The 25940-nt window shown below is 41.6% G+C and overlaps 1 protein-coding gene across 5 annotated transcripts in view; it reads left to right on the top strand.

Moving 5' to 3' along the window:
* Positions 1-25940, top strand: part of LOC144088445 (oxysterol-binding protein-related protein 6-like) — a 95662-nt gene that overhangs the window by 50953 nt on the left and 18769 nt on the right. For all 5 annotated transcript variants that reach the window (XM_077618862.1, XM_077618860.1, XM_077618863.1 and 2 more), the window contains 6 exons: positions 10045-10231; positions 20844-20915; positions 21130-21344; positions 21424-21561; positions 21634-21697; positions 21775-21853. In XM_077618862.1, the coding sequence (XP_077474988.1) occupies positions 10045-10231; positions 20844-20915; positions 21130-21344; positions 21424-21561; positions 21634-21697; positions 21775-21853 (755 nt within the window). The remainder of the gene's footprint in view (positions 1-10044; positions 10232-20843; positions 20916-21129; positions 21345-21423; positions 21562-21633; positions 21698-21774; positions 21854-25940) is intronic.

Here is a 25940-nt window from a genome sequence, read left to right as displayed (position 1 = left end):
TATGTATATTCCCTGGTTCGTTTCATAACTGACAGATTTTTATATTCTGGAACAATAATATATATACATCATACCTGTCAACCTCTGCCGATAACTGCCCTTATAAATGATTATGATTCCCCTTACAAACCCCCCAAAAACCTTACAAACACCGTACGACGCATGTTTACTCGCGGTAACCAGACAGTGCAATAGAAATAACAAAGGTAATTTGCATACAAAGTCTTTTATTCAATTTAAAAAGTTTACAATGCAATAAACTGTGCCTTCAGTGCTTCCTATTGTAAGCCAATGTGCATGATTTAGCAGACTTTATCTGCTCTAATGAGGGTCTCACTTGTGAGCAACAGTTGTCACAGTTCAATTTCATCTGTAATAAAGAAGTAAGAGTGTCTGTTCCCATTGTCTTTCTGTACTCTATGAATTTTCCTCACATGGCTGAAAACCCGCTCGCTATCAGCATTACTGTGAGGAAGGCTGAGTAAAATTAGATACATCTTTCTCATCAGTGGAAAGCGATCCAGCCCCAAACCAGTTTTCATTTTGAACACATGAGGCCAAAATGTCTCTGGACGAATTGGTTGTCCGTCCTGACTTTTCTGAGGGAGAAGATCATCAGGTATTAGTTGATAGTCTTCCCATTCATCTTTTAATTGTTCCTGATCAAAGTCTGGTGTAAACCTGTTTGCAAGCTTAACAATACTGTCTAATCCAACTTCTCTCTCTTTCTTGGGTCCAACACCACCAAGTCACTCAGTGTTGTATTCTCAAATGGAAATTTTTGTATCATTTTAGTTACAACAGCCTCGTAGAAGGAGCGAACAGAGGAAAAAAAAAGTTGCTTGCATGGCTGGTGTGATGCTTTGCCTGATTTCATCCTCCTCATTGGTGTCTTGGAAGAGGGCCCTGGTGCCCAAGCCAACAGCAAGCCTGCTATCTTCATGCTGCAGGCATCTGTTTGTATAATCAACTGCCAGCAGGCTATCAGCAGATTTGACATGTTCCATTTGCACAAATTTCACCAAGAGTTTCTTTAAGAGTCTTTCCATTTCTGGTAGCAAATCTCCAATCATACATGCCTCTGTTTGGAACACAATATTGAATTGATTTATTTGAGGCAGGATGAATGCTGAGGAAGTGGAGTGTGAGGAGAGTAACAGGGTCTTGAAGTCGATCATGGATGCTTTTCACTTTACCTGCCCTTTCAACATCCGCATGGCTAGCGAAGTAGCTTTTGAGTGCTTTGTACTGAGACAATGTTCTTTCAACCACTTTTTGCAGAGACAACGATCGTGTCGGACAATGCTTTAGGATTTTTTCTTGCTCGGAATTTGTAAAGTCCTGAAACTCTTTAAAATCCTCAATTCGTTTGGAACTATTTTAAAAAAAATAAAATATATCCACCAGCAAGTCATCTATGTTTACTGGCAATGTCTTCAGTCCATCTTTGACACACAGATTGCCAAGATGACAAATGCATCCAACACTAAAAACAGACCCATTTTTTCTTTTATCCTAGACAAGACAGAGTTTTTCTTTCCAACCATGGTGTTGCAATTGTCGCTTGCAAATCCCACAACGTTACTCCATGGAATGTCATTTTCTTGTAAAATGTTGTCAATAACGGCAAAGATTGATGCTGATGTACCTGATGCCAACTCTGGTAAATCGAGGAGTCTGGTATTTGTGTTCTCCCCATCAAAGAAGTGAGCTAACACAACAAGTCGCTTTTTGTTAGTACGATCATTGCTTTCATCAATCATGAGGGTAAATAGGTGAGTTCTGCAGTACTGAATGACGTCTTGGGTGTAGCCACGTGCAAGGCTCTCCTTAACAATCATCGTAGCCTTGGTCCTCCGACATGCAAACTCCTGCAAAAATATAAAATTAAATTATAAAATTTTAATCACATAAATATATATTCAACAATGTACACAATTATTTCTGGAAAAAAATATATCCATATGTATGTGTGTAGCAACACAGTTGGTAAATTATAAATATTTTTCACAATTAAAGTTGGCAGCAGTGTCAGGAACTCAAAGTGCTTTGTTCTCATAACAGGTATAATGCATGAATTATCAAAATTAAATAACAAATGGGGCTTTTCCCAAGGCCGTTATGGTTGACACGGTGCCATAAATGCTGATTCATTGTAGATATGAATGATAATAATAATAATAATAAATTACCTTAGCTGTCTGTGAATCCGGAAACATAACTTTCCCCAAATCCGAAAAGTGGTCCGCAGCTGTGAAAGCAATGTTGTGCTCAGCAAGAAAATGGCAGAAGAGAATTTCCGCATTTGTCGTCTTGTGGGATGCTGCAGGATTTGCGGTAGAGACGAAGTGCTTGGTTAATGGGACATGTGAATTGGTTTTTTTCACATTCTCCACGTGTCCGGCAGTTTTAAAGTGGCTCTTCAGATCGTAAAATCCACTCGCAGCAACTTTCACGTCTTTATTGCAAGGGACACAGAATGAGAATTGAGTGCCTCTTAACAATGCTTTAATCCAGCCAGCATATTCACCTTGAAGTAACTCCCATTCTTTCTGGTGTCGACCCGATCCTTAAGTTCTTCGTTTCTTACTAGGTGGCTCCTCCATGCTTGCTTCCACGATATTTACTCTATGTATATCTACGCATGCGCATGTCATCCTTTATCGATATTGCCGTACGCACCGCTAAAAAAAATACATACGATTGAGGATAATTTTTGCTGGTATACCGTGACAATAGTAACGATCGATGACAGTAGCGTCGTTGGCTACCACCCTACGAGACCATCTGGATTTTAGCCAAAACAGTCTTGTTGAGATCGGTTTTCATAAATATTGGCGATTTTTTTTATTTTTTATTTTTTAAATTTTCCCCGTACAAAAGTCGGTGTACGGCGTACATGATTTGAAATGGTAAAAAAACGTATAAAATACGTATAAAACGTACAAGTTGACAGGTATGATACATTCCTTTTTTGCATACTTTACATTTGCACCGTCACTTTTCACCAATTAAGCCAAAAAAGAGGAGTTCTCATTTCGTATCGAGTTGGGATGAGCACGCATGGAGTCGCAAATCAAAACAGACGGCGAGCCATCTCACAGCAACGGTTAAAAACCAGATCATGAAAATGAACTCAGAGCTTGCCGTGATTCCCGGAGGCTTGACCAAAGAATTACAGCCGCTGGACATCGGCATCAACCGGGCTTTCAAATCAAAGTTACGAGCGGCGTGGGAGCAGTGGGTGATCGCTGGCGAACACAGCTTCACGAAAAGTGGCAGGCAGCGCCGGGCTTCTTACGCTACGATTTGTCAATGGATCGTTGCCGCCTGGGCGAACGTGTCTGCTTGCACGGTTGTTCGAGCTTTTGCCATGGCCGGCATAATTTCTAAGGACCCATATGGAAATTACGGTGACTCTGAGAATGGAGAGGGGGGCCCGGCTATTTGGAAGGCTCGTTCGGGCAATTGTTTAATTCTGACACAGCAGATGAGGAGTTTGAGGGATTTGAAGGTGATGATGACTTGAGTAAATTGTAAAATGTCCAAATAAAGCACTGCCGAACTCAGTTTTGCTTCCGTTGCCTTTTTAAAGCGTGTTTTTAGCGTTTGGGTGTAGCGCCCAAGAACTATATTTCCCAGCAGTCACTGCGCACCGGAACCCGGAAATAAGCTGCTTCCGGTAGCCAGCGCTTTTGCGTATCGATGTTAATCCATATATAATATATATGCGTCTAATGAAATGGTGCATGCTTTGTGTGTCTAAAATACAGAAATAGCACTCGTTACTGACACTGCGGCGTAAAAAACGATGCGCCAAATAGGCGTGAAAATACGGTACCTGGGTGTTCACCTCAACAACAAACTAGACTGGTCCACAAACATAGATGCCCTGTATAAAAGGGACCAGAGCCGCCTCTACCTACCGAGGACACTATGGTCCTTTGGAGTGTGCAGGACACTGCTGAGGAACTTTTACGACACTGTGGTGGCATCTACAGTGTTTTATGCAGTGGTCTGTTGGGGATGTGGGACCATGGAGAGTGACAGGAACAGGCTGAATAAGCTGGTCAGGAGGGCCAGCTCTGTTCTGGGCTGTCCTTTGGACTCTGTGGAGGAAGTGAGAGAGCGGAGGATGCTGACCAGGATGATGTCTATCATGGACAGCACCTCCCACCCCTGCATAAGTCTGTGGAGTCCCTCCGAAGCTCTTTCAGCAATAGACTGCTGCATTCTCACATTCTTGCTACTGTGACAACGAAATTTCATGAATAGGGGATGAATAAAGTTATCCAATCCAATTTAATTAACCATCAGTGTTCAGCATTCGCTTTGAATGTATCTGGCGCCATCTAGTGTTGTGAATGGGTACAATGTCCAGACCCCGATTTAAGACGAGCGACACTTTTTCAGTGTTTCAATGCAAAAAAAACATCGTCTTATATTCGGATGAATACGGTATTTTTTTCATTTTTATTACCAGTTCTCTACACCACTATACACTAGGTTCTCTACTTAAAAAGTTACATGTATTTTTTAATTGGTCACCATTCTGCTGCTACGAATGGTGAGTGTAGAAGACTTCTCACTCACCTCTCAGTTTGTTGCCCCATTCAGCCGCTACGAATCGTGGCTAGCAATTTGTCGCTACATGTGTCGTTGATAACATCTCATTGCCCTTATCATGGCTGATAAATCGAGTGTTAGTGGATGTGGTAAAAGTCTAATGGCAAGTGATGAGAATGGTAGGAAACGTAAAGCAGTTTCTATTGGAACTAAAGGTGGTCATCATAAAAAATTTGGACAGTGGCGAGAAAATGGCTAATGTAGCATGAGCCTATAAAGTGGATCGGTCAACCATAGGAACAATTTACAAAGGCAAGGATTGTATTATGGAACATATCAAGACTTCTGTCCCGATAGCATCCACTATCATTTCTAAGAGAAGCAAATGCATGGGGAAAAACTTCCTAATGAGTAGCTGGAGAACATGAATAAACAACAAATCCCTTTCGATGTGAAGGCTAAGTCAGGAGAGGATGCTGCTGAAGAAACCTGTAAGAATAGCCGAGGTTGGTTTGCTCATTTTAAACAGCGAGCAAATTTGCACAAAATTATATTTAACCAGAGGTCTCCAAACCGGTCCACAAGAGCCGCTGTGGGTGCAGGTTTTTGTTGCAAGCCATCCAACACTAATAGGTTAACTAATGGGGTTTCTGTTGAAAAATGAAGCACCTGACTGCAATCCACTGATTGCACTTCTAGGATAACAGATTACCCTCACCAGTTTGCTTATAGAGCAAACAGGTCCACTAATGATGCTATTGCCATTGCTCTTCATACAGCACTGAGCCACCTGGAACACCCTGGGAACTACGTGAGGATGCTCTTCATTGACTATAGCTCAGCCTTCAACACCATAAAACCGGACATTCTGACTGACAAACTCTCCCACCTTGGACTATCCTCTTCAATCTGCTGCTGGATAAAGAACTTCTTGACCAACCGACCACAGACTGTTAGACTTGGTCCCACCTCTCTTCCTCCATTACACTAAGCACTGGCTCCCCTCAAGGCTGTGTACTGAGTCCTCTTCTGTACTCCCTGTACACATACGACTGTACACCCACCCACCAGTCTAACGCCATCATCAAATTCGCTGACGACACCACTGTGGTCGGACTCATCTCAGGAGGGGATGAGTCGGCTTACAGAGATGAGGTCAACAATTTGTCTTCGTGGTGCTCGGTGAACAATCTCACACTGAACACCACGAAAACTAAAGAAATAATCCTGGACTTTCGCAAACACGGCACAGATCTGGCCCCACTCCTCATAAATGGAGTATGTGTAGACAGGGTCCAGTCCTTTAAATTCCTGGGGGTCCACGTCACGGACAAGCTCTCATGGTCTACAAACATCACGGCAGTGGTGAAGAAGGCTCAGAAACGACTCCATTTCCTCAGGGTACTTAGGAAGAACAACTTGGGCACCAATCTTCTGACAACCTTCTATAGAACCACTGTAGATAGCATCCTGGCGTACGGCATCACAGTGTGGTACGCTGGAAGCACGGCGGCAGACAAAAAGGCCATGCAGAAAGTGATTAACACTGCCCAGAGGATTGTCGGCTGCTCTCTGCCCTCACTGGAAGACATTGCCAGCCCTCGTTACCTCAGCAGAGCCAAGAACATTATAGGGGACCCTTACCACCCTGGTCACAATCTGTTCCAGCTGCTGCCCTCTGGCAGACGCTATAGGTCCCACAAAGCACGGACAAATAGGCTTAAGGACAGTTTTTTCCCCACATCCATCAGAAATCTAAACTCGCGCTAACATAACACACATTCCCTTCTGCGGTAATATGAACAGATGTTTGGGTGGTGATCTGCCTCCTACTAGCTGACTGAAGTAAGGTAAGGGGAAGACAGTGAGAGGTAAGCGAGAGGTAAGCGACCTGTATCCACAACAGCAGAATGCCAAATTACAAGTCCGTAACTTACACTTATTTAGGTCTTTTGCCGAGTAAACGTAGCTTATGGAGAAGCACCATCAATTTCGTCACACGCAGTTTCTGCGTGTGATGACAAGTAGGCTTTTTGTGTTGTGATAATGACGACAGGGCCTATGTCCGATTATTATTATTAGTGAAAAGGTTTCCTCTTAAAGATTGGAACAAAAACCCGCACCCACTGCGGCCCTTTCTGAAATAGTTTGGGGACCACTGTATTATGTGTGGATAATATAGCTGCCGAATAATTTTCTTCTTTCCGTTCTTCTGCCTTCTATCATCGTGCTAATGTATACACCCCCTAACGAATTCGGCGTCTATGAAATGTGCCTTTTTTGGAAGATGCCAACAATGCACTACATCAGCTGGGAGGAGAAATGTATGCCCGGGTACAAGGCGGCCAAGGATTGACTCACACTGAAGCTAGGCGGAAACAATGCTTTGGGTCCACGTCACGGACACGCTCTCATGGTCTACAAACACCACGGCAGTGGTGAAGAAGGCTCAGACACGACTCCATTTCCTCAGGGTACTTAGGAAGAACAACTTGGGCTCCAATCTTCTGAGAACCTTCTATAGAACCACTGTAGAGAGCATCCTGGCGTACGGCATCACAGTGTGGTACGCTGGAAGCACGGCGGCAGACAAAAAGGCCATGCAGAAAGTGATTAACACTACCCAGAGGATTGTCGGCTGCTCTCTGCCCTCACTTGAAGACATTGCCAGCCCGCGTTACCTCAGCAGAGCCAAGAACATCATAGGGGACCCTTACCACCCTGGTCACAATCTGTTCCAGCTGCTGCCCTCTGGCAGACGCTATAGGTCCCACAAAGCTCGGACAAATAGGCTTAAGGACAGTTTTTTCCCCACATCCATCAGACATCTAAACTCGCGCTAACATACCACACATTCCCTTCTGCGGCATATGAATAGATGGTTGGTTGGTGATCTGCCTCCTGCTGGCTGACTTGAAGGAAGGTAAGTGGCAGACAGCAAGGTAAGTGTGCGCGGTAATCGAGAGGTAAGCGACCTGTATCCACAACAGCGGAATGACAAATTACAAGTCCGTAACTTACACTTATTTAGGTCTTTTGCCGATTAAACGTAGCTTATGGAGAAGCACCATCAATTTCGTCACACGCAGTTTCTGCGTGTGATGACAAGTAGGCTTTTTGTGTTGTGGTAATGACGACATGGCCTATGTCCGATTATTATTATTTACCCCCGAGGTCGAGCTGTATTTCCGTGAGACTGAGATCGTGTTCAAGATTCTTTTGATACTCAATAACGCACCTGGGCATCCACTGCAATTGGATTACTTGGATCAAAAGAACACAGAGGCTACTCTACGTGAATTCTGGAAGTCGTATAACTCCTACGAGTGGATCAAGAATGTTGATGCTGCGTGGTGTGAGGTCACTGAATCAAATATACATGTTGTATGGAAGTATCTGACCCACGGTTTTTACTCGACTTGAAAGGTTTCAATGCACAGGAGGAGAGCACTAAGGTGGTAGCCAGCTTGATCGAGATCAGCAAGAACCTGCATCTCAACTTGGAGAATTGAGTTTTCCGAGTCTCCGTCAGAGAAGCTAACCAATGAGGAACTTATGTGAGTTGGAGGAGATCCAGTGAAAACAGCAGGAGTAGGTAGTGAAAGAAACACTTCCTATTAAGAAGTTCCAAAAGAAGCTTTTTTTGTATGATTTTTTTTAATTGAAGAGGGGTTAATGCTTCCGGAGGGTCAAAACCCTAATGTTGTGAGGTTCTTGAAGGCCTCAACCAGTATCAATGACGTTCTGCAGTGCTACTGTACCATCTACGAGAAGACCATACAAACTTCCAATGGCAGCTTTTTAAAATGTATATCTGATACTCCAGTATCGTCCTTGCCAACTGACTAGCCATCAATATATTAATTGTAAATTTGTTGGACTCTCAAACATATCAACTTGGGAACAATTGTCTGCAACCAATTGTGTTCGTAGTGTATTAACATTTTAAACCTCGCACAAGGCACCATTGACGCTCAAGAATGGAAATTAGGATCCAATGACCCTCTGCACCTCAAGGTCAGATCAGAAAAGGGGCATGCACAATGTCCACGACGGCTAAGGCCAGAAGTACGGAAAGCAACACGATGGCAAAAGAAACAAGTCCCAAGTACAATAGCATTAAATTTATTGTTTTTTCCACGCCTTTTCTCATTTCAAGGAGGAGGGTGAGGCACTAGTTTCAGCTAAACCTTGGTATGGCAGCCACTTTTCAAGCTTTCCAAAGCTCGGGAAAGATCAAGAGAACCCATTTAAGTAACGGCCAAAAAGACACCCATTGAAATTGACAAATTCACAGTGCACAGCCAGCCTTATTTTTTTTGTATTTAGAGCACATTGCCATTATTTTTCAAGAAATATGAGACTTTTCTCTGGGAGCAAAATGAGCCAGAACAACCTCTGGATACAATAGTAGTAGATTGTTGATGTATTGCAATCAGTAAGACACCTTCTTCTGTTTATTTATTTATATATATATCTCTCTATCTCTCTCTCTCTCTCTCTCTATCTCTCTCTCTATCTCTATCTCTCTCTATCTCTCTCTCTATCTCTATCTCTCTCTATCTCTCTCTATCTCTCTCTCTTTATCTCTCTCTCTCTCTCTCTCTCTCTCTCTCTATCTCTCTCTCTCTCTATCTCTCTCTATCTCTCTCTCTCTATCTCTCTATCTCTCTATCTCTCTATCTCTCTATCTCTCTATCTCTATCTCTCTCTATCTCTCTATCTCTCTATCTCTCTATCTCTCTATCTCTCTATCTCTATCTCTCTCTCTCTCTCTCTCTCTCTCTCTCTCTCTCTATATATATATATATATATATATATATATATATATATATATATATATCTGAATGAGAACATGAGAAATAGAAAATGAGAATATATATATAGGCACTGGTTTCAGCTAAACCTTGGTATGGCAGCCACTTTTCAAGCTTTCCAAAGCTCGGGAAAGATCAAGAGAACCCATTTAATTAACGGCCAAAAAGACACCCATTGAAATTGAAACCTATTTCTCATGTTGCTTGTGTGTTAGCTTGACATACAGTATCGTCTGACCAAAGTCCATTCACTTTCCATGTCCTCGGACTCTGAGGAATCCTTCTGTACTGTCCAAGCAGCCCCGATGTGTACATTTGTCTGGAGAGGTATTTTAGTTTTCTGTCATTTGTTTTCTTGTCTTTTAATACTTAAAAACTTTTAAATAATTCCCCACCCATGACACTTAAGCGGTCATTTTCCCCCCACTTTTTTGTCTATGCGAGTATACATCATAATTCATAATTGTCCTTTTCGGAGTAATGATGGTACATTGAGTTATTTCCCTGTGAATAAAAAATATATTAAAATATATGCTACAGATGTGGTTCATGTTTTTCCCTCTTAATGCACTATTTGAACTTTGAACAGTACAATGTGCAATGTTTTTGAATATCTGATTTTTTTTAAAAGAATCTTTATTTTTGTATTTTAATTTTTTAGCTGAGAACGCCATCTTTGAGTCGTGGTCAACGAGCACCATCGGTGGCCGATTCCATGGCGGAGTATTTTGATGCTAGCGAAGTTATAATTTGCGAGACCTCCTCCGAACCGGAGGGTTCAGATGAGTCAGGTCTAAGTGATGGCACAAACACCACCACAAGCACCTCAGAACCCGAAGAAGTACCTGGTGAGTGTTTCACACCCCTGTAAAGGGAAATAATGCTATTATACAGTAATCCCTCGATTATTGCAAATTCACTACTTTGTGATTTATTTCCGCTATTAATTAATTATTTTTTTAAAAGTTCGCAACCGGAAGACATGAAAATTGCGGCGAAAAATGGTGGAAGTCAGGGTACTGCCTCCTCTTCTGCGCTGCAATGATTGCTTCTAACCATACTACAGAAGAAGAAAGCAAAAGTATAAATGCCTCTGTTGACACGTGCGCCGGTCTTTCCTGCTTCCTGCGTGTAGCATTTAGCATCATGTACGGACAGTGTTTTTTTGGATTTTACAATTATACACCACAACGAAGAATGGCTCCCAAGCATCCAGGCTTCATTTGACGCGGAGCAAAAACGGAAGATGATGACGATTGCTGAACATTTAAGTTGCTCTACATGCTGAGAGCGGGGAAAAAGTATGTCGATGTCACGCGCCATTATGGCATCAATGAATCTACCGTGCGGTACCTAAAAAAAAAGAAGAGGCTAACATTTGAAAGACGGCCACACTTTCATTTACAAGCGAAACCAAGCGCGGGCTAACCACGAGGAATAAAACCCTTGTCAAAATGGAGAATGCCTTCCCAGTCTGGGTCTCGGAATGTAGGGCGAAAAGCATTCCTCTGGATACCAACATCACCCGAACCAAGTATTAATAGCATCTGTTTTGTCTTATTATCGGTATAAAAGACACCTGTCCAGAACCTCAGTCTCTCACACTCCAAACTCCACTATGGCCAAGACCAAAGAGCTGTCGAAGGACACCAGAGACAAAATTGTAGACCTGCACCAGGCTGGGAAGAATGAATGTGCAATAGGTAAAATGCTTGGTGTAAAGAAATCAACTGTGGTAGCAATTATCAGAAAATGGAAGACAGACAAGACCACTGATAATCTCCCTCGTTCTTGGGCTCCATGCAAGATCTCACCCCGTGGTGTCAAAATGATAACAAGAACGGTGAGCAAAAATCCCAGAACCACACGGAACCAAAATATAATTTTTTGGGTAGAAACACAGGTTCTCATGTTAGGTTCATCCAATTGTACGTTTATCCTTAGGTTTTTCCAATTCAGCTTTCAATAAAAAAGGCATCTGTAGTCACATCTCACCATTTAATTCTTGCAAGAAGAGAATACATCCGGACCGCTCGGCCGACCAAGATTATTCTAAAGAGCGGCATTATGTCCTGCCCATTTAAGGCTTCAAATCAAAACAATTACAAGGTTATCGATTCCATTTGCGTAAGCAAGAAACAAAACAATTCCATAATCAAGCAACCCAAGCGTCAACCTAGCGTCATAAATTAAAACAATATGCGAGTAATCGATCCAATTGCGTAAGCAAGAAACAAAACAATTCCATATCAAGCGTCACAAAGGAAAACAATATGCAAGTTGATTGATAGCCATCCGTTGAGCCAACAACAATTTAAGCGTCCTTCACCGATCTTCATTGTGAACTTGCATCTGGGGGAAAGGGTTGAGGTGTATCTTCCAGTACTCAGTCCTCGGAGCAAGAACTTAGTGTATTGTTTTATGTCCTTGCGTACTTGTATCTCTCGCTGGTCCCAGCTGTCCTGGAGAGCGACCTTGGCGTAAGCGTTAGCTTCACATATTAATTCAACTCTAACATAAAAGCGATCAACACATATATATATTGTTTAATATAGTTACACATTTAGGATGAGCAAATATATTGATTAATATAGTAAGCATGTATATTATAAGGCTCTATATTCATTGCAAACACATTTATAATAATGATTACCCCAACAAGAAACAATGCTGAATTGCATCCGAAGAACACCATACCCCAGTGGTCACCAAACTATTCCACAAAGGGCCGTAGTGGGTACGGGTTTTCATTCCAACCGAGAAAGAGGACACCTTTTCACCAATCTGGTGTCCTACAAGTGCAATCAGTGGATTGCAGTCAGGTGCTTCTTGTTTTCTGCTGAAATCTCATTGGTCAAACTGTCTGTGCTGGATCGGTTGGAACAAAAACCTGCACCCACACCGGCCCTCGAGGACCGGTTTGGGGACCCCTGCCATACCTACTGAAGCATGGGGGTGGAAACATAATGCTTTGGGGCTGTTTTTCTCCAAAGGGACCAGAACGACGATCTGTGTAAAGGAAAGAATGAATGGGGCTATGTATCGAGAGATTTTAAGTAAAAATCTCCTTCCATCAGCAAGGACATGGGAGATGAGACGTGGCTGGGTCTTTCAGCATGACAATGATCCTAAACACACAGCCAGGGCAACAAAGGAGTGGCTTCGTAAGAAGCATTTCAAGGTCCTGGAGTGGCCTAGCCAGTCTCCAGATCTCAACCCCATAGAAAATCTGTGGAGGGAGTTGAAAGTCTGTGTTGCCCAACGACAGCCCCAAAACATCACTCCTCTAGAGATCTGCATGGAGGAATGGGCCAAAATAAGTGTGAAAATAACGTGTGAAAAGCTTGTGAAGAGTTACAGAAAACGTTTGGCCTCCGTTATTCCCAACAAAGGGTACACAAAGTATTGAGATTAACTTTTGGTATTGACCATATACTTTTTTTCCACCATGATTTACAATAAATTCTTTAAAAATCAAACAATCTGAATTTCTGGGAGGTTTTTCCACATTCTGTCTCTCATGGTTGAGATTTACCCATGTTGACAATTACAGGCCTCTCTAATCTTTTCAAGTAGGATAACTTGCACAACTGGTGGTTGACTAAATACTTATTTGCCCCACTGCTGACCTAAAATTTCATTCATTACTTCGGGTTTGGGTCGGGCGGCTCTTCTCTCTCGCCGCCCAAAAAAAAGTATACTACAATGATGTGTGGTCTCTCACTGACTTTTGTTTTAAAATAAATAAATGTTTATAAAAATATATACTAAAACAATGTGTGGATACTAAACTAAGAATTATTTGTAATAAAATAAATACTGTATTTTCACACCTTTAAAACGCACCTTGTGATAGGGCGCAGTCTCATTAGCGGGTATATTTTCTGTTTTTTGTCAATACATTAAACGCCTTGTCTGATATGGTGCTAGCATGACACTAGGCTAGCACATGTTATGCTACCCGCTAGCGCATGTTAGGCTTGGCACTAGCATGTTTTTTTAAACACAGCACGAGCAAAACTGAGTTTTATAATACTGGGGTCAAAGGTACTCTAATATAAAGTGTTCAGCGTTTAACATGCTAGGCTCCAATGTCAGTCAGAATTATGTATTCCGGGAACTTTATTCCAGCTTTAAACCGTGCTGGCCGACACTTGAGCCCAGTCATCCACAATCCATTGTAACTCGCAACATGCATCACTCCCAAGCCTTTGATTCTCCTCGCTGTTATATCGGCCACGACAATTTATTCCAAATTGTCAGGTAACCTGTGCGACGCTGCCTGCCCGAACTACAATGTTGGCCATCCGCTAGCAATCCGATAGCAAAGCTGTTAAATTGTGTTCGATCCATGGCTTCAGTCCATTTTCCAAGCGTTCACACCCGCATTGTGTTGTCATTCACGCCAGGCATTTCCTCTGTATAGCTCTGATATGCAGTATTGAGTGTTTTTGAGGATTAAAAGCGCTGCAAGCACACGGAAGTCAAATCCCTTGCCACTCCCTTATGATGTTTTGAATGGATTTACCGTAATGCTTGGAATGCGCGGGGAGGCTATTTTTAGGGTGAACGTCCGCCGGTTGATCGCAATAAGTAGCGTGCCGGCAAGAAATAAAACCAGTCACTCAAGCGGTCAGGGCCATACAAAAATTGAGTTTAGTGCACTGACAAAATGCACCTACCGTTGGGCCGCATCGACCATTTTAGAGAACATTTTAGACTTGTGTGCGCCCTATAGGTGTGAAAATATGGTAATTTGGATAAATCAGAAAAAGTGCTGTAATGTCATTGGAGGCGGAGCCGCCGAGAGCCATAGCATTTAGAAAACAACCTGGCCAGTTAAAAAAAAAGCTCCAGCACTGAAATGTTAACTTTTATTCTGTCCGGTTACCACAGATCACTTCGGTACACGTACCTAATTTCGATTCTTAACTCTTCATAAGATTGTCATAATCACGACTTGATTTTAATTAATTCGTAAGACAGATGTCAATATTGTGACAGTCTTATGGCACAAATGTGCCCCTTTGAGGGAAAAAATTCAATTAAATTTAATGATCACTTACTGGTGGGATTTAAGGACTGCATTCCCAAAGAAAAATGGGAGGGAGGAAGAGGAAGGGAGGGAGGGAGAGGAAGGGAGAACCGCTCGTAACATAAACTTTAAATATAACATAAATGAACTTAGATTCCTACACACAAAGTTTTAATCTTACGTTACACTACATTTAAACCTTCTTGTGCAATAACCACGGCATAGAAGTTAATGTATTCCATCACTCCTTTCGAGGTGAAGTTCCTGCTTCTCCATACGTATTGGCGAGCCAGCTCAGTCATGTGTACACTGTTTTTTGTTGTTTTTGAATGGTTTTTGAATATTTCGTGCCTAATATCAATTGTCATCATACTCATTTTATTCGCAGTACCCTTCATTGCACCAGCTTGCTTTGGGTCCATTGTGTTTCCCTTAATTCTGCACTGACTAACGCAAAAAAAACGGAAAAATGCAATGGTCCGCCCAGTGCTCGTAGAGATCTTTGCACGAGGGAGATGTCATGCGTACACTAATGTTTTTCGATTATTTCATGCTTAATATCGATTGTCATCATACGCCTTTTCTTCGCACTACCCTTCATTGCACCGGCTTGCTTTGGATCTATTATGTTTCCCTTAATTTCGCACTGACTAATGCAAAAAAATCATGGAAAAAAATGCAACGCTCCGCCCAGTGCTCGTAGAGATCTGTATACGAGGGAGATGCGGCGAGAAAGACCGTGCACTGAAATCATAAGCAGCCTCTCGCGGCTGTCTCGAATGCTCGTAATTCAAAATCTGTCTCATATCTCAAGGTAAATATTTGCTCGGAATTTTACTCGTATCACAAATTCCTCATATGTCAGGGCACTTGTATTTCGAGGCATTACTGTATGTGTCAAAAGACTGGTAGTTTAGTCAGCCTTAATACTTCCCTTATGGGAAAAAAACAAAACAAATGCTAAAGCAATAGAGGCTATGTATTCAATCGATTCCGAATCGATTGCCACACTGAAGTCACACAAGGCGAATCATTTGTCAGAACTTGTAACTCAGATGATTCACAATGCACTTGTGTTACCTAATTATTCCGGTTTTCACTGCAGTTGAATCAAGATGCCGGAAGCCGTAGCGATGGTGTTAAATTTGAGGCATTTAAATCGAAAATTTGGTACTTTTCCGAAATGGTTGCTTAAAAAAAATTAAGCGACAATTATTTTGGATTTCCGGAGTTTAGGGAGGCTATCCGGACTCCCGGAGTTTGCGTTCCATTTCCAGGTAAACTCCGGAAATTCCGGGGTAGTAGGCAGCTCTGCATACTTGGTCACCAGGGCAGGGAATCAAACCCACAAAAATCCAAAAATCAGATCAAAAGCCTTTATTGTCATCATACACAGCTGCGTATAACGAAATTGGTGGTGCTACTCCAGTGTTTTTCCAGTAAAAAAAACATAAGTAATATAAAAATATAAAAAGTCACATCCTGGCAAGGTAAATTCTAAAATATTACACATTCTAAGATATTGCACATTGTTAATGCACACCCCGAAGTTATTGCACAGAAGGGATTGTGTGTCGTGCTAACGCAAGTTCAGAGTCCTGATGGCTGTGGGAAAAAAACTGTCCTTAAGTCTATTTGTCCGTGCTTTGTGAGACCTGTAGCGTCTGCCAGAGGGCAGCAGCTGGAACAGGTTGTGACCAGGGTGGTATGTGTCCCTGACAATGTTCCCGGCTCTGCTGAGGTAGCGAGGGCTGGCAACACGCTTATTTATTTATATATTTATTCATGTATTTATTAACTTACTTATTACCTATCTATTTGTCTAAAATGCCTTTCCTATTTCTGCATCCTCACCCTCTTGCTACTGTGACAACGAAATTTCCCGAATACGGGATGAATAAAGTTATCCAATCCAATGTCATCCAGTGAGGGCAGAGAGAAGCCGATGATCTGCTGGGCGGTGTTGATCACTCTCTGCATGGCCTTTGTCTGGTGTCGTGCTTCCACCGTACCACACTGTGATGCAGGATGCTCTCCACAGTGGCTCTACAGAAGGTTACCAGAAGCTTGGTGTACTAGGACTGCACCCTGTCTACGCATACTCCATTTATGACGAGTGAGGCCAGATCTGCGCTGCGTTTGCGAAAGTGAGGAAGAGAGATGGGGACCAAGTCTATCAGTTTGTGGACGGTTGGTTAAAAAGTTCTTAATCCAGCAGCAGATGGAAGAGGATAGTCCAAGGTGGGAGAGTTTGTCAGCCAGAATGTCCGGTATTATAGTGTTGAAGGCTGATCTATAGTCAATGAGAAGCACATATTTCCCATGGTGCTCCAGGTGGCTCAGTGCTATGTGTAGAGCTACGGCGATGGCGTCCTCAGTGGACCTTTTTGCTCTATAAGCAAACTGGTGAGGGTCAACTGAGGGAGGGATTGTATCCCTGATGTGTAGGGCGACCAACTTTTCAAAGCACTTCATGATCACAGGCGTAAGTGCAACAGGCCTATAATCATTCAGGCTGTCAATGGTTGGCTTTTTAGGGACAGGGATAATGGTGGCCGCTTTCAGGCAGGTTGGGATGATGAATTGTTGCAGGGAACAATTGAAAATCTTTTTGAAAACCCCAGTCAGTTGGTCAGCACAGGCTTTGAGCACCTTCCCAGGTATTCCGTCAGGGCCAGCAGCCTTCCTGGTGTTCACAGTACCTGTCTCACTTCATGTTCCTGAAGGCTGCAAGGTGGTGAATGTGTTGAGACTGAATCCGATTATTCAGTCTCAAAGCGGGCAAAGAAACGGTTCAGCTCCTCTGCTAGTGAGGCATCTGCGTTAACAGACACCTTATTGTCATTGTAATTGGTAATGTCATATTCCCTGCCACATCTTCTTTGGGTTATTTTCTGTGAAGTGCTCCTCAATGTTCCTTGTATATGCTGCCTTGGCCTTTTTAATGCTTCTCTTCGGCTCTGCTCTGGCAGCGCTGTATTGTACCTTGTCCCCTGACCTGAAGGCGGTGTTACGGCATTTGATGAGTGCCTGTGTCTCACTGGTCATCCAGGGTTTTTGGTTAGGAAAAACCCATATCTGTTTATTTACGTTGTCCGTGCAGTTTTTGATGTAGGAAAGTACAGTGTCCGTGTAGTCCTGGAGGTTGTGGTGTTCAAAAAGTTCCCAAATGGTGTGGGAAAAACAGTCCTGTAGCTGAGAAAGGGTGTCCTCGGGCCATGTTTTTATAATCTTTATTTGTGGCCTTGTTAGCCTCCGGAGTGGGGTGTATGAGGGGGTGAGGGACAGGAAGAGATGGTCTGATCCAGCAAGGTGAGGGAGTGGTGTGGCTCTATAAGCATGTTTGATATTAGAATAAACATGGTCTAGACTCTAGAGTGACGTTACCCAAATTTCAAAATCGGATTTAACGATGAAATAAAAAAGCAAGCAAATCAATTTAAGTCAGAATGCTTTATAAACTAAAACTATATCACTGTTACATATCTGGTTGCATGTGTTCTTCAGGTAGCAATGTTAATGAGTGCCATTTTAAATGCTTTCCCTAAATGCAGCATTTGAGAGCAATTGGTTTAGGAAGCATGTGCACCAAAATTTGACGATGTAAGGTCTGTGTCAACACAAAATTGCTTTGGCGATAGGCCGATCAAGGCGCATTCTCGTATCAGTTTAACATTGTTCTGAACGCAGCATAAATCTGAAACCCATGTCCCTTGGTCACCTGCGCAATGTGTCTCTCATGCTATTATTGCACCCACCCACACAGCTGATGAAAAATAGACCGCCACGGACACACTTCCTGTTTATATCGCTCATGAATTCTCTTTTGAATTTGTCTACATCCAGGTAACACACCTCCGGGAACACGGAACCAAAAGATTCCATAATAATCATGGTTGGGGGAAAAAAGATCATGTCTTACAGAAATGATTTCGATCCATTTTAATTTTGTTTTATTTCTTGTTCGAAAGTAACAACTAATGCAGTAATATGAACTACCGAAAGAATCAAGATATTTTGAAGCAATATGGCTGCCACAACATCTTAATCTTCTCGTAAAAAAAATGTAGTTTCTCATCAAGATAGACTTATTTCTTTTTTTTTAAATGGAATAATTGGACATTTTGCATTTACAAAGACAGGCATATTAATTTCCTTTTGATATTGACAGGAATAACTCGACATACGAGCACTTTGAGATACAGGTAAAATTTTGAGCAAATATTTATCTTGAGATACGAGACACATTTTGATATACGAGCATACACCGGACGCGAGAGGCTGCTGTTAAGACCATCATGGGCACTGTCTTTCTGGTGGCAACTCCCTCGTGTAATGTCTCTGCGAGCACTGGGAAGAGCATTGCATTTTTTCAGTGTTTTTTTCCCCGTTAGTCAGTGCGAATGGCTGAGCGATTGCTAATACGAGAGGAGTATGTACTACTTCTCGTTGGCAAGTGGTCGTGCGTTATCCTATTGTGAGGACATTTGTGTGCATCATTTTGGGAATATTTTGAAGGAAAGACAAAAGCAAACAACTCGATAGTTTGCATCTGAAAGTCAGGGTGGAGGCGCGGCAAATAGAGCCAATCCGGGAGAAGAAAGGTATACAAATTTAAAACAAAATTAGAATTAAGTATAGTGCAAGGTTAGTTTAAACTTATTTTTGAGTCTGTCTGCATCGTAATGCAAGATCATTTAAATTTGTTTATGTTACGAGCGCGTTGCCGTGCAAAAAGTCTGTCCCTCTCTCTCTCCCCACCACGAAATCCATCTAATTTTAGTACTATTAAACCACTAGTTATTTGTTACTTTGTTAATAGATGCCGAATTAGAACAAATCTCGAGGTACCACTGTACTGTGCTTTTGATTCATACAGTATCAGAAATACTGTGCGATGATTTTTCTTAAGACTTTCCCTTCAAAGTAACACATTTGTACTCCCTATTAAAACTATGAATATGGAGGTGAAAATTGGGAATCAGGGGGAGGTTTACGCGTGAGAAATTGTAAAATTCAGCAATTTTAAGAGTGCGGCTTATATGCGTGTGCGGCTTATATGCGAGTTAATACGGTATGTTGCGCACAGTTGTCCTCAGTGTGCTCAGGGAGGTTGTCTGTATGCCCAGACACGAAAAATTATAAGGAAGATTGGTGCCGCCCCAATTATATCACATCAAGGAACTCGATTTACTATTAACTACAAAATCCATAACCGCAATTAAATTCTTAAGCCTTTAAAAATTACAGTCATACCTCTACTTACGAAAAAAAATTGGTTACAGAACTTTTTTCGTAACTTGAAAATTTCTTTAGTAGAGCACTACTTCATATGTAAATTCTCTAATTCATTCCACGGTCCTCACACAACTACCATCTAAACCCTTTAAAATTGGTCAACATGTCCCAATTTTGTAAGAAAGATGAGAAACACACAAAAATGAGAGAAAATGATCATAAAATTATTTATTAATGTCACAAAATGAATAACAAGTATATATACAAAATCTACCTGTTTTGAAACGCATGGGAACAAGAGAAAGCTACCGGGATGCAACATAGAGATAGCAAACAAACATGAACACGCATTTAATAAACACAGCATTAAGAATTCAAACAACATTAATCAACAACAATCATTAACGTTTTATGATTTCTTTGTAATGTAATTTTACACCCACTACCGGTTCTTACCTGCTTTTGGTTCACGACCATTTTGAAAAAAAATATAATATACAAAGATGATTGCCTTTGACGACTTTTAATTTTTCTAAAATGCACAATACAAACTTCTTTAAAGTGGGCACGACTCGTGAAACACTTTTTCAGGATGTTTTTTTTCCACTAAGTCGGAAAGTTCATTTCTCCCCCGTTTTTTTCTTCTTCTGATTTGTGCTGTTGCAATGGTGGCTGCTTCCCCCTCGGCTGCCTTCTCTTTGAATTCCTGGGTGTATTGCCGAGCGTTGCATTTACTAAATCTCCGTTGTGGTGCACATCGACCAACTAACTCGTCATCGTCCTTATTACTGACCACATGGCCCACCGCCTGCCCCCGCGACACAATTTCGCCCACCGAAGGCTGCGGTTCAGGTTGAGGCACTGGGCCACAGCTTCCCCAAGCATAAATAAGTTTAAGCAGACAATGGGTTAAAGAAAATGGACGGTTGTTGTAGACTGGCAATGGGACCCCAGTATATGGTGGAGTGAGCTTCTAAAGCGAGAATCAATGCAGCCGTGACAATATTTTCAAAGTAAAATAACGGATAAGGAATGCATGTACTTTTTGAGGGTTTTCGTAACATGGATATTTTTCTTATCTCGAGGCACTCATTTGCATATAAAAAGCTTTCGTAACCCCTAAAAATTTTGCACCTCGTGGCATTTGTAAGTAGAGGTATGACTGTATTTACTTTTGTCTTTTTCAGCCAGTGCCACCCTCAAATACCGAGCCAGCCTTAAGAATGTAACTAATGAACCCACTGCATTGTCTGACACGGGTATGTCAATTGTTTAATTTAGCCTGTTGTTCCTAAATAATGAGCATTTTCAGATGTAAACATTGGGATTAATTCTTAGTTGTCTGTTTACTTTTTTGCAGTCACATGTGCATTCCTTTGGTTGTATTACTACCAAAGACACAAGTTTTGTATTCATAGTGGTGTAAAAACTGAAAAAAAATAAAAATAATAATTCAGCATTACTGTGATCCAGGTCGTCGCACTTGTTTGCCTGCCCCAGGAACAGACAACAGTCATATTGGCATAATGAGCATCCTGTACAACAACATTGGCAAAGATCTTTCAAGGGTCTCTATGCCTGTTGCCCTCAATGAACCTTTGTCTTTGCTACAAAGAATGTCAGAAGAGCTGGAGTACTCTGAGCTGCTTGATATTGCTAATCATATTGATGACCCGTATGAGAGAATGGTGAGTCTGTAATAAATAAATGTGCATGTATCAAAGTTATTTATTCCAGATTAGAAGTGTCTGTTACCTGGATTACCAGGTATATGTTGCCACATTCTGTATTTCTGGATATGCGTGGGCATCGTGGAGATTTCGCAACAAACCGTTTAATCCTGTTCTGGGAGAAACATATGAGAATTTTAGAGAAGACCGAGGCTTCCGCTATATCAGCGAACAGGTATGTTTCTTTTGTTGATTGTTGTGATTGATGAATTATTTCGGAAGCTACTTCATTCGCAAATATCTTCAGGTTAGTCATCATCCACCCATCTCTGCGTGCCATGCAGAGTCTTCAAACTTCACTTTCTGGCAAGGTAGTGAAACATGATAAATTCCCCTTTATCTCTTGGTTCTAACAGTATGTAGTCTCTTGGCTTTTGTTTGTAACCAGATCAAAGATGGAAGAACAAGTTTTGGGGCAAGTCAGTAGAGATTATCTCAAGTGGACCTGTCAATGTTATTTTACCAAGGTAAAATCAGGAGGAAATATATGTACATATGTTTACCTGTGTGTGTGGAAATGTATATACATGCACACGCACACGCGTGCGCATGCGCGTGCGCGCACACACACAACCACTGCTTTCAAAAACATTTTTTTTCATTGGGCCTGGCATGAAATTACTTAAACCTGTCTGATAATTCTCTGGTTGCTTAAGGAGCATCGTTAATCACTTTCAGTTGTATTAGTGTGGAATTAACATCAGGTGCACTACAATGGAAACAATTAGAAAACCCTCAAAACAGGACTGGTTTTTCATGGGGAAATCATTTTAAGTTTGATCTTTTTTGGCTGGGTTTCCACACATGCTGGTTTTTGTCTTGAATAATTATCTTCACTGGTACTATGAGGCGGTTCCTTAACCCTGGATAAATTGTGCAGGTTGTCAACGTTGGCAGACAAACAGAAGGTTTTCAGCCACACAAAAAACAAATGTAAATTAATGGATAACCTTGATGTGCTTTCACCCTAAATAAGCAAATTGTGATTCTTTATTAATAAGGCTACTGTTTGTGCAAGAGTGTGATTGTTTTACAGAAAACTATTCAAGGACATTTAAGAAAAACAATTGTAATTGTGCAGCTGTTGTAACTCTTTCAGTAACATTTGCGCTACAATGGATTTTTTAAAAGGTTTTTTATTTAGATCACAATGTATTGGTATGTAATAGTATTTTGGTTCCAACTGCCAAACAATGTAGTGCTTTTTTAATTGGAAAAATCTAGCCTCTGTTGATCTTAAACAAGTGTATCAAAGTCAGGCTGACGGTTTGAGATTCAGATAGCAAGCATGGCAACTCGCTCACCACAAACTAAACACTAATGATTACCCCTGACTTTTGTTATAAATATTTAGTTGACCATAACTTCTTGGAACTATGGGATTAAGTGTCCACCTTTTGTTTTTTTTCCATGAGTGAACATTTGATTGGCTAGCATTACTGACTTTATAATACCAACATAGACATGGACAGAGTACCTGTTTGTAAATAATGCACGGACACTATCCAGTAATCCCTCGAGTATTGCGGTTAATGTAGACACGACATAGTCGCCATAAACGAAAAAAACGCAAAGTAGGGTAACCACCATTTAAAAAATAAAACAAAATAAAAAAATTTACTTCAGTGCTGAGTCCTCGTAGCAAGCGAAGGACAGGAGTGGCTTCCGCTTGCGGGTTTCAGCGTGGATTTTCACATTTTTATGAATTTACCAAAAAAACTTTAATTAGAACAAAACATTTCCCCCAGGAAAAAATCTGCAATGTAGTGAAGACGCGATATTCGAGGGATTACTGTAAACACATTTCAAAGTATAAGCACTACTTAGTCCAGGAGCTATCCCAAATTTTGAGCATCTTTACACATACCAGTTAAGACAAGCGCTGGACCAGCATGCATAAGGCATTTTTTTGGCAGAGCACAGTTTTAAGTTCAGGTGTAAGTTCATGAAGCTCTCTGGCATTGGTTGAGAATCCATAGTAATGGAAGTGCTCATCAGGTTGCACATCTGAAAGAAATTGAAAACAAGATATCAGAGCTGAAGCCAACAATAGGATTCCTTCATGTTCACGTGGATTGGACGGTACTTGGCTTTTGAAATGGGGTTTTATTTTCCTACTTCCAAGCATCTTTACACAGACCAGTTAAGCCAAGCCATGGACCAACATGCATTGTGCAATTTTTTAGGTACTGTAGATTTTTATTTCTGTAATCTTATTCCTGTAATTTCAAGCAACTCTTTGGGGGCCAGTAAAACCTGTAAACTGCCCAAGTCTGCTGTAAGGATCACAACAGCAAATTAACTTTTTCCACTTGACTCTGTCCTTTGCATCCTCCTTCCCTACACCAGCCACTAATGGACTCAAACTCTCAGCTTCTTCTACCATTCACTTGAACGGATGCAATAGGACCGCATTGCCAACAACGGTTGAGGAGTGATATTGCAAAAGTGATCATTGAATCCTCTGGTGGTTGTTCTCGACAGTTGATTGATGAAAAAGGGGACCCTTCCGGGGACAATCTCTGTATCAAGTGTGACTGACACAACCGCATAACATGCAGCAGGAGGAAAAAAGGAGACAAAGCTCTACGCTCAACCTCATGCACAAAGATGAATGCTTGTCATTGCCTCCCAGCAAGGAGATGGTTGCTGCTGAATACCCGTTTTCAGCCCCCGTAGTTCTTGGTTTGTGGAAACTGAACCAACGGTAATCTGCGCACAAAACCAGAACCACCAGTATGACCACAAGCTTGTTGAAAAGGGGTCCAACTGTTGGAAAAATGCACAACACGCAACAGGAAGCAAGACCTACTTTATTGAAAAACGTCTTTTAAAACTTGATCATTGTACAGTGAGAAGGTGAAGGACATCTGCCCTCCTTCGTCATCATTTCAGCAATGTCTATATCTTTAAGGCCAGCCCGACCCTGGATCATGAACACGTTGCTATCTGCCACAGTAGGTGCTATCTAGACTAACGGGCACCTCAATATTCCACAATTGACCACTTTTTGTGGTTTTTAACTACAAACACAATATTACAGATCCCACATTTCAGTTCCTTGGACTTCAGGTGCAAGTCGGTCCTGACGAATGATGATTCCGCTTTTATTACCGCCCAGAGGATTATTGTGCCTCTGTAAGAACGGTGTCTGGAGTCCCCCGTCATCCTAAGATGGTGGCTCGTCACGCCACATGTTGGAGTAAGGCGTTGCGACACAAGGCTTCCCATGAGATAATATAGTAGCCCACCCAAGAAAGTTTATCTACAAATTTGGCTGTTTTTTTCTCCAGTGCTTCCATAATCCCTATTTCGCAGAGCCGATATATTTGTTCATTCACACCTTAAGTTTCAAATATGGACTTTGCTGCTGCATTTCATTAAACTTTAATATGATAAAATATTTCTGCCATAATCTGTTGCTTCCATCCAAATTCCCAAATATTTTCCACATTGCTATCTGATCGATTGATTATAACTCGGGGGGCACCATGCGTACTCCACACACTATAAGGCTGGAACCCACCGCGGTTATTAATTCTTAGATAACCCGTCTACATAAAGAATTTTGCATTACTCAGAGGTTCATTATTTCATAATTTGGAAGTGCTAATGTTGACCATATTCCAGAACTTGTTTTATGCCATGAAAGGCCTGCTAAATTTCGAGCGTCTAGTGCAAAATAGAGCTAATTTCCAAATCCCCTCATTTTAGAAATGGGAGCCACACTCACCAAGTAATCTAGAAGTCATGCACAACCACAGTTTGTCAAACCCATAAAAACGACCAATGTAATCTGTTTCATAGTTAGAGGTTTGGGAGCTTCTTTGAATTGTCAATTTCCCACTTTTTTAAGATTGTCCTTGCCAAGCGTTACATTTGTATTCTAACATTTAGCTGATTAAACCCTGTAATTGCACTGCCAATCCTGATAGTTTTAAGCCTAACTTCTCTCAATTTGTATGCCTTTAAAGCTATAGAAAGGAAACTCATCTAGTTAACATTAATTGTTTAATTCTTATCCAATCCGATGACAAAGCACAATCCCCCCGCCCAGGACAGAACAGGGAATGTCTTCCATGCACTGAAAATACTCAATTTCTCCGAAGGCCAAGGGAAATTGGATTGGATTGGATAACTTTATTCATCCCGTATTCGGGAAATTTCATTGTGGCAGTAGCAAGAGGGTGATTAGACAGAACAACAAAGCAAAAGCACAAAGTACAAAGCAAATTAAAGTAAATGGGTTCATTGAGAATCACCAAATCAAATCATTAAGACAGAAAAGCAGCAAAAACAAAATGAGCAAGAGTGGACGGAGCTACCGCCGCCGGCTTCCACTTGAATGGCGCCATCTTGGTTGCGGTAGCTAAAACGGATACAGACTCAAAAAGACGTTGCAAAGTTGGACAAAAACCGGAACCACACACAGGAAGTCTTCCACAAGATGGGGGACTTCTGCAGACTGGGACCGAGGTAGAGACTATGCAGAGTCACTCTTCCAAGCTTATCCGCACAGTTCCTCAGTAGTCTGGAGCTGAAGACAACAGTAGC

The sequence above is a fragment of the Stigmatopora argus genome, chromosome 14 (genome assembly GCF_051989625.1).
Source record: "Stigmatopora argus isolate UIUO_Sarg chromosome 14, RoL_Sarg_1.0, whole genome shotgun sequence".
Classification (NCBI taxonomy): domain Eukaryota; kingdom Metazoa; phylum Chordata; class Actinopteri; order Syngnathiformes; family Syngnathidae; genus Stigmatopora; species Stigmatopora argus.
The sequence above is the reverse complement of the archived record's forward strand: the minus strand, read 5'-3'. Positions and strand labels throughout refer to the sequence as shown.